The 15636-nt window shown below is 41.1% G+C and overlaps 1 protein-coding gene across 3 annotated transcripts in view; it reads left to right on the forward strand.

The window, feature by feature from the left end:
- Positions 1–15636, forward strand: part of MID1 (midline 1) — a 153303-nt gene that overhangs the window by 119277 nt on the left and 18390 nt on the right. For all 3 annotated transcript variants that reach the window (XM_075522463.1, XM_075522471.1, XM_075522479.1), the window contains exons 4-6: positions 1049–1156; positions 4869–5017; positions 8326–8453. In XM_075522463.1, coding sequence (XP_075378578.1) covers positions 1049–1156; positions 4869–5017; positions 8326–8453 — 385 coding nt within the window. The remainder of the gene's footprint in view (positions 1–1048; positions 1157–4868; positions 5018–8325; positions 8454–15636) is intronic.

The following is a 15636-nucleotide window of genomic DNA, read 5'->3' on the forward strand; positions in this document are numbered from 1 at the left end:
TATGACTCCATAGTTTGTTTGCACCTTGAGTACTTAGTACAGTTCATATCAAAAAGGAGATGACAGACCTGGCAAAGTTTCAGAGAAGAAAACCAAGGATGATTGAAGGTATGGTACGGCTTTCATACAAGGAAAAACTGAATCACTTAAGACTCTTCAATGTAGAAAAGAAGTCCTGCTAGAGGACAGAACAGTGATCTGTGAAAGCACAAGCAGCACAGAGATTGTGGATAGGTATCAGTAGTTCACTGACCTTTCCAGTAAAAGAACTTGGGATCATTAAATATATCTGGAAGGAGACAGGTTGAAATCCCTCTAAAGGAGGCAGTTGTTCACTTGACTGTGAGTTAAGCTATGGTGCTGATTGCTGTAGGATGGTGGGGATACTTAAAGTTTGCAGGGGTTGAAGGAGAGACTAAATAAATCCACAGAAGATAACTCTTCTGAGGATTAGTAATGATGTAGAAATTGTGTCTGGTTCAAGAAGACTCTGTGCTGCAAATGGTTGGAGGATGAGAATTGGGAATCATCGGGAATTCATGGGAATCATCGTACATGTTGGGACTTCTTCCTAAGATGCTTTACTAGCAGATGCTGGCACTAGCAGCAGTGAGAGACAGGATACTGCACTGGACGGACTGTCTGATCCAGTACTTGTGCTCTTACGTGCATTAGCATTCACTGCAATCCTATATACAGCTTGAAACTGTGATGTGTTAAGCACCTCCTGAAGAGCCTTCACTTCTCACTGATGCCCACTGTACCTGACATCACTCAGTACTCACAGGACCAGGCTTTTCTCACTTGAGTTAGAAATACCCGATGAGTATCTATTTGCAAGTCCTACTTCCTAAAAACAAGACATTCAGACTAATTTCAGTATTTCACAAAATCCAAGACAGGGAAAACAAAATAACACATAGATTATACATAGAAAGGAGAAAAAAATGCCAAAACCAACATTTTAGAAATTACAATTTTTAAATTGGAAAAAGGAAAAGGAAAATGCCAAAAAAGGGTTTGCTAATCATAGTGGTTTGCTTTGTAGGTAAATGCATCCCGCCAAGAAACCAAGCTGATGGAAGAATGTGACCAGCTCATTGAAATAATCCAGCAAAGACGACAAATAATTGGAACCAAAATCAAGGAAGGAAAGGTAAAAGCTTTTCTTCTTTAGATCACAAGTAGGTCAGCACTGCTTCCTCATGCTTATGGCTTTTTGACCGCAGGTACTATTAATACAAATTTGTAAAAGTCCTTATGTAGTCCTGAGCTACTGCTACTTTCATGCAAAGAGGAATAAAATATATCAAGATAAGTACGCGAGACCTCAACAGTTTATTTGGCATTTCTCTTACTACATGCAATTGTGATTTTTAAGGATAAACACAAAAATGATGTCACCATCAGTAAATGATAATAAAATGATGACTAATTAATGATTCATTCACTCTGTTGTATGTCTGACAGTGTTTCCCCCAAAGTTTTCACTTTCACAAAGTGTCACAACATTTGGTATCGTGGCTGGCAATTATCTACATGAATATTTTAGTCTAGATACTTTAATTATTTATTAAAATACTATCACATAAATAATTTGTTTCAATCACTGTTATTCTTGAGAATAGGAAGTCTAACTTATTTACAAAAAAATATTCAAAAACACGCAGGAAATTAAATGAAGTGTGCATTTCTAATTACTGAGGTACAATGATTATCAGTGACAAACATATTGAGCAGGAAAAATCTCTGATATTCAAGTTTCAATGCATTTTGCTAGTTACCTGTTAACTCAGAAACACATTAGAGTTGAATTAACGTTCTTATTTTCTAGGTACATGGTGTTTACTCTTTAACGGCTAAACTAACTAAGTCAAATATAAACTCTTCTTGTGTGGGAAAAGCTCAGGAAAGGAATAAAGTGAAGAGCAGGTTAAATGGTTCATGCGGCTGTCAAGATATTCCAATTAACTTGAAATAAAAAGCCTGTAGGCAAGGGCTGACTTAAACATGTTTGCAATCACAGGTCCTGTACTTGTGTGACAGAACTTGAATTTCCTCATGCTGTTAACAAAATATAATTCCCTTCAAAATGGAAAAGATGGCCGCCTTCATTATTGTTTCAACTCTGTTTCTCTATGCAGGGAGACCAGCTGTGCTTCCAATGAAGTAGGAAACTTTCCATTCATTTGGATTTGTGCTATATACATGAGTTGCTTTTAAAAAATCTGTTGCTTGCAAAGATGTTTTCTACTGTCCATTAGAGCGTGGAAGATTTATAATACAATTGACTCCAAATTTATTTTAACATAACTGATATCAGAATCTATCCCCATTCTTTGTTCTACTTTGTTCAACCAAAAGTGATACCAGTGGAGGTCCAGTAAAGATCTGGAATGCTTTGCCCCAAATGTTGTGTATGTTGAAAGATTTCAGGGGTTCAAGAGACCCATGTGAAAAGCCCCAGGAAATTCTGCCCAATGTACCTTCTTTTTAGAGGGCCTGTGGCTAAGAGTCTTTCTGGAACGTAGGGCACGGCAAATTTGTCTATAGGACTATAGTTACGGATATGGAGCTGGAAACACTCAGGTATAAAGTTCTAGCTATGGCTGCAAGGCTGCAGATTCAGACACACGAGTATGACAATATGGTACAGCTCCTTCCTTAATCTCACCTATCACCCGAAACCTATAAAATCCCACAGAGCATATAACAGGAAAAAACATTTATATATCAAATAAATAAGGTAATTTTAGTGCAGACGTCATTCCTGCCATTGGGGGGGGGGGGGGATTGGGTGAGACGAGACTCTTTCTTTTAAAATTTATCATCAGTTTTCTTCTTGAAGAAGATACAAAAAAGAATCAAGCAAACAAAAAAACTAGTTCATACATAGACCACACAAATCATGACATGCCTTCTGGTTGCTAAAAGCTCACCAGGTAACATTTATTTCAGTTTATTGTTTATTTTGTTAATTAATAATAAATAAAGAGATGAGGTACTTATAACTGCAATGAACCTTTCCCTGTTTAGACTGGTGTAGATCAAATTGTAATATCTGCAAATGCACAGTTAGAGAAAACATTATGGCATTAGTTCATCCTAGAAGCTGATCAGATCATTAGCATTATCAAAATCCTTATGCTTTCCCAACGTTTTTCTTCCTTTATTGTTTCTATCTTTAGAAGAAATACCGATGTTACAGGACACTAATATTTTGGCCAGTATTTTCTTTTTGAAAGTTTTCCAAAAGATTTATTTTCGTACTGGTTTCTGTTGTCGGGTAGGTGCACTAAGATACCCTTATCTCTGCTGAAGATGCCATTATGTCTGAAATTCAACTCAGCAACTTCATAGCTTGTGCCCTAATTGCTGAGATAGGGAACGTTATCTTCATTATAAATTTGGATATTTCTGCCAATCCACTTGGTGGTTAGTTTCCTCATTTTGTGTGTAACTGGGTCTTAATGCCTTTCTAAACTCCAGAATTATTTCATTTCCTTCCTATTTCTTACTCCTGTTCAAACTATGATCCTGATGGGATAACAATGGGAAGGACTCCCAGACCTTTCAGGAATTAGAAGTTTTGTTAGCCAACATTGTCTTTAAATGGAGGATTAACTGTGCCCCTCCCTAACCTTTCAGCTAATGATTACAGTCACATCTACTGTGTTTATCTCCAGCACAGATGTTTGCAGTAATAATAATCAGCTCTCCAGCACTACTGTGCTTTTGTCCAGTTAAAAATATCCAACAAGAAAACACCCTGTTTGACTAAAAGCACATAATGAAACAGGCGGGCGTGTATTGTTAGTAGAATTGAACAGTTTTTTTCTGTCAAGTTTTATTTTCAGATTCTTTTTTATAAAACTCACCTCAGTAATAGGAAAAAAGTAGTTAATCTATGTGATGCCTTTAACACAGATCTCATCACTTCAGGGAAACGGTTATCTAAATAGCCCTTAGTTATCATGTAAGCAGAAAGTACCGGGAAATGACGTTTCTTCTGTTGGAAAATAAGCCAGCTGTGCTTGTTTTGGCTCTCCCCTGTTGTTTTACATGTTGTCGTGGTTTAGCCCCAGTCGGCAACCAAGCACCACCCAGCCGCTCGCTCACCCTCCCCCCCGGTGGGATGGGGGAGAGAATCTGAAGAGCAAAAGTAAGAAAACTCGTGGGTTGAGATAACAACAGTTTAATAATTGAAATAAAATAAAATAATCATAATAGTAAATTGTAATGAAAAGGAAAACAATGAGAGAGAGCGAGAGAGGAAAAAAACCCAAGAAAAAACAAGTGATGCAACCACTCACCAGTCACCACCCGCTGACCCAGCCAGTCCCCGAGCAGCCATCGCTGCCCCCTGGCCAACTCCCCCCAGTTTCTATACTGAGCATGACACCATATGGTATGGAATAGCCCTTTGGCCAGTTGGGGTCAGCTGTCCTGGCTGTGCCCCCTCCCAGCTTCTTGTGCGCCCGGCAGAGCAGGGGAAGCTGAAAAGTCCTGGACTAGTGTAAGCCCCACTTAGCAACAACTAAAACATCAGTGTGTTATCAACGTTATTCTTATCCTAAATCCAAAACACAGCACTATACCAGCTACTAGAAAGAAAACTAAGTAACTGTATCCCAGCTGAAACAGGACACGTGGAAAATATTGAGGCAGAAAGGCTGAGCCTGTCCTCTTATTAAAAACGTTACGTGGCTAGATGGGGCTCACCATCAAGCTAGTGTGAAAGAAGCTCATGTCAGTGAAGCCATTCATCTTAACTCCCCCTTTGCACTCCAGCTTTGTCTCGGAAGTGCAAATGCAATCATCATTTGTGACCTTAGAGATGTGACTGCTTTCTTATGTTTTCACTCAAGGTGGTGAGGTTGAGAAAACTGGCTCAGCAGATTGCGAACTGCAAACAGTGCATTGAGCGCTCGACATCCCTCATCTCTCAGGCTGAACAGTCGCTGAAGGAGAACGATCACGCTCGCTTCCTGCAAACTGCTAAAAATATCACTGAAAGGTAAAGAAGACGTTCCTCTCAATAAACAGAAAAACCTCAGTTTAAGGCAGATGGGTTGTCATAGTTGCCGTATTGTCTTGTCCCACCGCAAATGTGGTCAAAGAGAGGGGGGTGAGTTGACACATTCCCCCAAAACACTACTTGGTGCTGTACCAGGGTGGGAAGGACCTTACTGTAATGCTAAACCAAAACATCCCTTTGAAAAGAGGAGCAGTCGAAAAAGGATGCAAAATAAGAGTTAGAACAGTAATAGCATGCACAAATGAAGGAAGTAGCACAGATGCCAAGCAGATACCTGGTGCTAAAAAAAACAGGTCTCTGCAGGCTGAAATTCCTACTCCGTGAAAAATTCTGAAATTGAGAAAGAAATCAGGCAGAGAGTACATTCCTTGGAAGAAATTTGGAATTATCTTAATGGATTCATATTCACAAAATAGCAAGTAAGAATATATCTGGACAATGAAGAAGAAAACTATTAAAAAGTATGCTTATTTATTCAGCTATTTTTTTATCTCTTTATATCTTCACATTATATCTTCACTTTGTCCAGCCGATTTTCACCTAATCCAAAGCATGAAGTTCCCTGCTCTTTTTTTTTTTTCTTTAAGTCTGTCACTTACTCTGGAGTGCTGTATGCATATTCCATGAATATCGGGCTTCACTGAAGCTGTTTAGTCAATTTATAAATAAGCCAGCAACACTGAGTTGCTCATTACAGGTTCAGAGAATTGAAAATCTGTTGAGAAAGGCAAGGCAAGGCAAGGCAAGGCAAGGCAAGGCAAGGCAATGGATTACATTTGATCTGTCAGACTCAGACCCTGGTTTGTATTGTCACCAAGCTACATTGTGGCACTTGTTTTTCCCAGCTGAAGCCAAGAGTAAAACTACTACATGAGTATCATGAGCAAAAAGCTGAAGGTGAGGGTCTGGCCTTTTTTCAGTATTCGGTGGAACAAGCAGTAGGGCAGAAACCTGTGGAGACACAAAGCTTTTTAACCGACTACCAGAGAATATTCAGAGAAGCTCCATTTTCACCTTGTAAACATGAACAGTTGCATCATAAATACAGTCACCGGAGAGACACTCGGAGAACAGAAATGAGACCAGCTGACATATGTGCCCAATCAAATCTAATTCTTGGCTATCACAGATTGCTGTCTGTAATGAGATGACTGTGAACGCCCTGAAAATCAGAGAATCATTTCAAGCAGTGAATAAAACTGAGGGGAAAAAACCCCCAAGTGCTTGCAGACAAATTGCAAGTGGAAAAAGAGTCTAAATCTGATTAATAAATTATTCCCCACAAGTAACTCTCTTAGTTCTCGTGTGGTGAGCAATATTTTGTTTGCTTCTAGACTGCTCATGTAACAATCTCACCAGGGCCCTGAGCTCCAGCAGCTAAAACAGTCTCCTGAAATTATGCTTATTGCATTTCTTCATGCACATATTTCAAAGTAATTGCAGTATAATATTCTCTGTTGTAAGCACAACAGGTAACTATGTATAGCAAAGACATTACACACACTACAATGATTTAGCTCATGCATTATTTACAGTGGGTGAAACACATCTATCCTAGAAAAACCCTTTCCAACCAAGTACAATGTCAGATAGAGCAGGCAGAAGTGCAAGAGGAAATTCAGCCCTCTGAACCTAATATGGTGACATAGTGTTTGAAACTGCAAACTGTTGAGCTCACTGAAAACTGACTTTCACACGCATACTCACAGTGTATCCTTTGCATAGCCCCGAACAAAGTCCAAAAGGGCCTGGTGATACAGTCTTCTTCACAATAAATATGTGCTTTATGGAGGTATTCAAAGAAGCTCTTCATCTTAGATATCTGCTTGCTGGTTTCTTAGCAAAGCCATTGTTAATTTTGTAGAGATGTTTGCCCTAACACAGGCCCTACAAAAAATGCATGTCTTTTTTTCCTACTAGATATAAAACACCATAGTGTAACTGCAGGTGAACTACTGGGGGGGGGGGGGGGATGGGGGAGAAAAAAAGAAGTGAAAGAGCTCAGGGAATTTTTCCCTCTAAGTACATAGGGCAAAAGGCACTTCAATTATCCTCTCTAAAAAAAAAGTCTGTACTATCTGTACTAGGATCTACTTTAAACTAAGTTCTACAGCCACAGTTGCAAGAGAAACAGTGCTGAAAGCTGTATCACATGAATTATTGAATAGGAAACCTCCTCAGCTCAGCTGTTGAAAACTATGCTGAAGACAATGAGATGTGCAGCTCAGTTTTTGACTTTACTAACTGCATTTTCCTAAAATACTACAAAAGAAATATATGAAAATATAGTTTTTAGTAAGCATTTGACCTGGAGCCATTTGAGTCACGTCTACAGAGAAATACTCTAATTTGGGGAGCTGTTAATTGAAGCAATCAAAATATTTTGATCTGATGTGTCATGAATGACAGATAACTGACATACCTTGTGTGCATAGTTGTGCGTTTACCTCCAAACTCAAACAACTAACAAATGAGGTTTAATAACCTCTTTGCTTAAACAGACCAAACTTTCTGTAAACATATCCAGTATCCAGCGCTCCAGTAACATATATTTTGAGATATCAGGCTGAAGGATCTAAAAGATACATCCTGATGGCAGTTTTCTTGTGGAAGCTCATCTCTCTATATTAGTACGACTGGACAGACAAAAAGTGGATGTAGCTCCTGAAATGAGGTAGGCAAGGAAACTTTTCAGTTTTGGAGGAAATGTAAGTATGCACACATGCTTTGCAGGGAAAAGCCTTTCAAAATAAACTGTGCTGACATCTATTTGTTTTATCTCCCCGCTGTGCTTTTTGAAGTTAACAGCAGTGTGCCATGCTGAAGAGCTGAGGAGGTGTGGGGATCTGCACCGAGCCCTTGGGACAGCAGTGCCAAGGAACGCCTGGAGCAAGAAACTGCTTTGGAAAACAAGGGTTGGGAAAACTGCAGCATCTGTCAGGATTGCTTAAAACACAGATAAATATGGTGCTATTGCTACTTTCGTTCAGTGGGTGACTAGAAAGAACAATTCAAACTATATTGTTGTTTAACCAATATTTTGTTAAAAGCTTATCTGACACTGTATGTTAGGCAGAAGCTAAGTAATAAGAGATTTTTACTGGAGACTTTACTCACAAAAATAAAAGTAGCAGGAGAAGCTCCTAACTTAAACCATGTAAATAAATGCATGTAAAAGGTTTTGTCAAGCTTTTTGAGAAGTGATAACAATCATAATGATCAGGTCCTACCTTGATGTGAAAGTTATTGTGTCTTGGGTGCTAAAAGACTTTTTCTTTTCATTATAGGGTTTCCATGGCAACTGCATCCTCCCAGGTTCTAATTCCTGAAATTAATCTCAACGATACGTTTGATACTTTCGCACTTGATTTTACCAGGGAGAAGAAATTGTTGGAATGCCTTGATTACCTTACAGGTAATTTTTTTCTCAAGGTGCTACTATTATATGTTCCTCGTAAAATAGTGGTGATTGGATTTTCTCCATTCCTCTCTGTGGTCAGTTAACTTTGGCCAACGGCCAGGTGCCCACCAAGCCGCTCTCTCACTCTACCTCCTCAGCAAGACAGGGGGCGAAAATAAGATGAAAAGCTTGTCGGTTGAGATAAGGGCAGAGAGATCACTCGACAATTACTGCTACAGGCAAAGCAGACTCAACTTGGGGAACATGAATGTGATTTATTGCCAATTAATTGTAAGAGTAGGATACTGAGAAATAAAAACAAAACTAAAACCACTTTCCCTGACCCCATCCTTCTTCCTGGGCTCAACTTCACTCCCAACTCTTCTACCCCCTCTCCCCAAGTGGCACAGGAGGACAGGGAATGGGGGTTGTGGTCAGTTCACCACACGTTGTCTCTGCTGCTCCTTCTTCCTCACACTCTTCCCCTGCTCCGGCGTAGGGCTCCCTCCCATGGGATGCAGTCCTTCACGAACTTCTCCAACATGGGCCCTTCCCACAGGCTGCAGTTCTCCAAGAACTGCTCCAGAATGGGTCCTTTCCATGGGGTGCAGTCCTTCAGGAGTGGACTGCTCCATTGTGGGTCCCCCATGGGCCGTGGGTCCTCCATGGGCCATGGTTCCTGCCAGAAAACTTGCTCCTGTGTGGGCTCCTCTCCACAGGCTGCAGCTTCCTTCAGGACATATCCACCTGCTCCAGTGTGGGTCCTCCACGGGCTGCAGCGTGGATATCTGCTCCATTGTGGTCCTTCATGGGCTGCAGGGGGACAACCTGCGTCACTATGGTCTCCACAGGCTGCAGGGGAATCTCTGCTCCAGTGCCTGGAGCACCTCCTCCCCCTCCTTCTTCACTGACCTTGGTGTCTTCAGGGCTGTTTCTCTCACATTTTCTTACTCCTCTCTCTCCCAGCTGCTACGCAGCTGTTTTTTCCCTTTCTTAAATATGTTATCACAGAGGCATTACTAGCATCAGTGATGGGCTCAGCTTTGGGCAGCAGCGGGTCTATCTCAGAACTGGCCGTGTCCAACATGGGGTCAGCTCCTGGTCTTTTCTCATGGAAGTCACCCCTGCAGCCCAACCGCTACCAAAACCTTGCCACATAAACCCAACACACTCTCCTTCTTAATCCTGAATGTATTACCCCCAGCAGCCCCAGGGTGCCCCAGGAAGGATTAGGTGCTACAGAGGACAACTGGAATGCATTTGCTACCACCTCTCCTTACATTCCTCCCCACCAGGGTGTGGGCAAGTGGGAGTGAGAAATGGTTAAAAGCCACTGCAGCAGAGTGAAATGAAAGAACAGCTGGAGCTCAGCCTGGAGCAGCCAGAGGAGGGAGAACAGGGACCAAATCCCATTTCCCGGAGGGACGGGTGCTCCACGTGTTACCCTCTCCCTTGGGGCTGCCTCCTCTCTGCGGCAGATTGCAGCCTGGCAGATTTCCCATGAGCAACCAGAAGCTGTTCAAGCAATCAACATCAAGGGCTCAGCAATGAAAAATATTTTCTCATGCCGGTGACGCTTTGTATTTCCCCCCTGACAGAACTGGAGGACCTCGCTGTGCCTGGGACTAGAGAGCACGCACTGTGCTCTGCGCCAGGGTGTGGGATGGGTTCTCCGCAGAGCGGAGCCCCAGCTTGCTTAACGGAGAGCTTTGGCCTGAAGAAGCCCGCAGGATTAGACCCTTACTGAAGGCCTGAGTAATGTGCGATCTCAGTATATAATGACTCACAAAGAGAAACAAATTACTGTAATTTAGGCTGTTTTGATTTCAAGGCCAGAATTAGAACAATTCATTCCACTTCAATTGAAAACAGAAGAGACATGGAGTAGGTTTTCATTTTGCAGGGTCTTTAAGCATCTGCTGTTAACAGCAATGAAAGTCACAAAGCACTGTTAGAAAAGCACTTGAAAAGGCTTCCTGGGCCCATTCTCTTAGCCTGGTTTGCAGGAGATATACCCATGTTATTTCAGAAGAGTGTGAGAGCGCGGAGTCTCCTCATTGCCAACCACTGGATCTTTTCCATGCACAAGCCTGGTTTCTGGCTTTTCTGCAGGGGAATAAGTGAACAGATTAATACTGGGAAGAGCAAGGCTGTCTGCATGCACAGGGCAGCACCACCCTTGCATTACAGAGCTGTGGGGTTCTTGCCATATCTGAATGAGAGATTTTATCTGCAAGAAATTTCTGTATCGCTGTGTGAGTGGTGAATACAATCAGTGTTTAACACATACTCAAGTAAATAATACACAATAATAATGTGGTGAGAGTCACTTGAACTTTTTATACAGCACCAGTGAAATGTTATGGTGTCTGCTTCTCCCCAAAGTCTGCTGGAATTTTGCCATCATGTTGAGTATTCACCTGAAAATTATAAAAAGCCAAGGAAATGAAAGGAAAGATTAAGAAAAAGCCAGGCTCGTTTGCCCTAACCTAGGAATCTGCCTGTAAAATAATCAGCCTCAGCTTCCTTTATAGTCGAAGAAGAGGAATAACCAGCTCGTTTTAAGGCACGTATATAAGTCAGTTGACTCCATTCTGGAGCTGCCTGTTTCTCCCAGCTGGCTCCAAACAGAGGCTAGACTCATTCAAATATAGATAATTGTGGTTTACATCTTTAAAGTTATAACAGGTGAACTCCATCTAGCAGTCTGTTCCCACACCCCCCAGGTCTTCTCCCCTTTGCACATCCCATGTCAATATCACCAGCCTAATTGCTGTGCACTACAGAAAATGAAGCTTGTATCTGTACCAAAATGAAGGGTAGTCTTGCTACAGGGTGCAATGCCACGAAGATCCTTTCTGCAGTCCATCATGCTGGCTGTGCCATTTACACAGCTCCTTCTCTGCCTTCTTCCGACCTCATCCGCAGTCTTAAAAAATTGCTCACAATGCAGTGTAAGGGAACTTGCAAATGTATCAAGCAGTTTAGCTGTTTTTTCCTAATCTGCCATTTTTATCCTTGCCCTTGATGCCCAGTGAAGAACAGTTTTAGTTGGCTCTGTCTTTGTACTCTTTTTCTTCACATTAATAAATAGCATATGGCTGCAATGGCAAAATCCAAAACACATGTCCAAATTATCTGAGCATAAAATACAACCTATGCAGACAGTTAAAATAAGTTTGTGTAAATACATGTATATATGTAATATATATGTGTATATGTATAGTCCCAAGAGTCAAATGCACTTGATTATTCTCTATTGTTTTTCAGAAACTCTAGAGGAAGATTTGGAATCTTCATAGATCTTAAACTGAAAACTGTGACAGGGTGAATTGGGCTTTACTTTTATCGTGTTTCACAGTTAAGTAAAATTAAGACCATTTGTAAGTCCTAGTGGTACATCTGTGTTGTGAATCAAATGAAGAAGCCTATACTATATTGATCATCTGTACTGCTTCTGAACAAAATGTCAAAGCCCGAATTCCAGCTTCATTCTGTCTGTTGTCAGTTGCATTTGAAGCAATTGACCTTGGTTGTCTTCTGGAGATTTTCTTCTCCTTTGGTTTTTCCCAGTGTACTGTTTGTCAGATCTTCTTCATCCTCCATCTCCCCAACCCCAGTTTTCTATGTGGCACATTGAAGTTTGCATCCTTCTTTCTTCCTAGGCTATTTCTTTAGCAAATATAAATGTAACTAGTTTGTGCTTATCATTTACACATCTGTGTGTCCAAAGCTTCTGCTATCCAAATGAAAATCTCTGATATCTCTCTGAAAGTTGCCAGCCAGACATTGAGATGTCAAGCTCAGTATAGTAAAGCAATACCCTTAATCTTCCTCTGACTGTTCTATCCTCTGTATATATAGCCTTGATGTCTTTTGAAAGCTTTCTTATCTTGCCAGTGACTCAAGCTCTTCATCTGGAACACATCTTTTTCTGAACATGTATATAGCTAGATCCAGACAATGCATATGACTTGCAAACTCTCTGCACAATATTACTAACATAAGGACTTTTTTTATCCATTGTGAATCAAAAATACTTGTTCTGTGTCTTAATACTTTGAAATCAATTGCAGGAACATCTATTCTTTGACCTTGCAATTTGCCCTGCTTCAGAAATCCCGTCTGAAACAATGATACATTTTCTTCATCCATAACTTTAGCTATGACTGTACTAAGAAATATGCATTGCCTAGCATATACTAGCAGTTTTTTCACATGAAAACAGCTTCATTCTGGAAACCCTTCACAACCTGTCTTTCCTTTTAACTCTTTCACTGTTAAAAGATCAAAAAACTACCTCCAGCCAGCTCAGTCTCATGCTTTGGGAGTAATCTCTTCTCATTCTGTTGGTTTTGAACAGTTCTGGTCTACCCAAGGACCATGTCTACATGATTGTATGACGGAGCTCTTGATGCCCACTCATACATGACATGTTACTAACACATCAAATTTGTATCCACATCTGACGTAACTGTGCCTTTCAAGTTCCTGCCTGCTGGTTCAGTCTAGTGCCATGATACACCATGGAGCCAGTAATGAACAGTTGAGAGAGGTTTAGAGCATCTTCCTCAACTCCTTCATGTTCATACCAGCAATCTGAATATTTCTAGCACCATTAAGTCAAGGAGGTGGCTTAGATCTTTGGTTTTTTACTCAGTATCAAAATCAGTAAGGAACCCTTACAAAGTCAATCACCCCATGCCAGCAGGGAGGTGGAAACTGAGCAAACAAAAGGAAGTTGAGGTGGTTTTGGTCAATCTCTGTGACCTTGAGCTGAAAGGATTTAGAAATAGTCTCAATAGTTGCCCAGGAGCCACTGCATTTATGCTGGGATTCACCAGTGAGAGTTGGCAATTTCCCTAAACTGCCTCTCAGATGTATGGAACATGTGAGTGCTTTCAGTCTGCTTCAGAGCAAAAGCCACGCAGATGACATTGAATGGAAGGTGGGTTAGACTAACCCACTTGAAAGGGAGTAGGTATACTCACAAGGTCAGTTACTTCTGCGAGCAAATTTAAGAAATGGCTTTTCTAATATTAGTTATTGCCTTTCGGGCACTTCAGATGTGGTTCCTGAGTATTTAAGTGTGCCTGCTCAGTTTTGAGTCGACGTCACACAAATGAACTAAAACAGCCTTCAGCAATGATTTTCACTCTTGTCAGAGAGTGTTGATTCATGAATACGGATGGATGAAAGTCAGTGTGACTGAAGTAGTTGCCACTCCCAGATGTTTGCCCTGGTCCTCTATGGAGTTTGCCACCCCATGACCAAGGAGAGCTACAGATGTTAGGAAGCAATTCCTTGAACTGCTGCAGCTTTCATTGTGCCTTGCTGCGACTGCTGGCACTGATTCCAGGTTCTCTCACTGCTCGAGGCTGTAAATTAGGTGTTTCAAGAGCTACTTCAGATTTTTTTTCAGCTCTCCCTGACATTGGGTAGCAGTTTGTAGACAGGAGGCTGCCAATAGCTGAGGGTATTAACAGCATCAGCTGTCAAACTTCAGTCTTGTTAGTGTTGCGAGTCAGTGCCCCATCCTCACCCTGAAATGGGCTGGAAAGGCTCATGGGAAATCACTGCTGCTCCACCAGGAAACAGGACTGAAGGGTGGATATGAGGCTTTATGTCTTCCAGTGCCGTGCTGGAAGCATGCTGCGTTTCCTCTTCCTGAGCAGCGGTGGAGCACACCTGAGTCAAGGCCACGTGGGGGAAGGTGCTGTGCAGTCTTGAAATCACTCTGGAGTCCCTGTAGAGCTTTCCCTGTGGCACCCAAGCTCTGTAGCAGTACCAATGATAAGCAAATCACACACTATCAAATGTAATAATGAAGATAACTGATTAAGGTCAATCTCTTTAATTGCATTACGGACTTACACTCTCCAAAGGAATATGTGCTGTGGAATGATGAATTTGGCAGACTTCTACATTATTTTGAAAGTCGTAACAAACCATTTGCATGTAGACTTCCCTGTCTGTCTGCAGGAGAAGCAGGTATATTTTGTTTTATTCTGAGTGGTTTATGAAATGAGTGTTGCTGAAGAGCTGAATTCCATGCAATGTAGTCTCAGGTGGGTGTGGGTTAATCACAAGAGCAAGGGAAAAGATGTCCTGCTTAGGTCAAATCTCTTTTTTCTGTCATTCTCATAACATAAAGGCCTGTAAATCTCCAGCCATAAGGCCAGCCAGGTGTGCATATGAAGAGAGAACTTGGGCTGTCATTTTCAAAGGAGTTGAAGACACTTAGGTGCTATTGAAATGCAGTTTACAGTTCATTAAACTTTCAGTAATTGTTGCTTTCCATTAAATTCATATTTATTATCTGTGTTGTAGTAATAACAGGTACATTTCTCAAGTAAAAGGTTTTGCTCTGTTAGGTGCAGAAGACTGAAGAAGACGTTAGTTGAATAGTAGCAAAATGGATCCACTTGTGTATTTGTAATTAATATTTTTTTCAGATTTTTTTTTTTGCAAAATATGGCAAAATATGAAAATGAAGCCTCAGCTAGGAAAAAAAAAATAAATAGCTCCTGTAGATTGTTCTGCTGGGTACATTTTTGAAACATAGCTGATAGAACCAATGCAGTACTGCATAGCTTTCACAACAGTTAGTTGGTCTCAGTTAGTACAGAACCTCTAAACTGCAGCACTAATCTTTCCAGAAGACTGTGGCGTTTTTTCTCCTCCTTTTGTTTATATTCCCCTCCTGGATGACTGTTCTTATTTTAGTTCATTTCTCTCTCTATTAATATCCATCTGTCCCAAGGGTTCTTCTGGTGAGGAAAAAAAAAAAGGCATGGGTAAGCTTCTGTGCTACAATATTTAGAGCATCACAAATCACGGTCATATCATGAAACACATTTGAACGTTTCCGTATGCCCCTTGGTTGAAAGAGGCTGCTTGGAAATGCCTCTGCACTTTAATCCTTGGGAACATACATCAGTAAACCAGGGACATGAACTGTAAAAATTCTTAATGGAAAGTAAAATAGATGTTACATAAAAATTAGATGTTGCAAAAAGTAAAAGTGGAATTCCTTCAGAGGGACTTTTTTTGAGGCCATTATTTGTGGCTAACAGAAGTTAAAGAGCTGACAGCAAAAATACCATTCAGAGTTGTCTTCCTTTCCCTTTAATACAGGCATATTGTGGTTGTTTCAGCTTGAGTGCCCTCCTTCCTCACTCTGTGACAGCTGGGAGGG

This window comes from Mycteria americana, chromosome 1, assembly GCF_035582795.1.
Source record: "Mycteria americana isolate JAX WOST 10 ecotype Jacksonville Zoo and Gardens chromosome 1, USCA_MyAme_1.0, whole genome shotgun sequence".
Lineage (NCBI taxonomy): Eukaryota > Metazoa > Chordata > Aves > Ciconiiformes > Ciconiidae > Mycteria > Mycteria americana.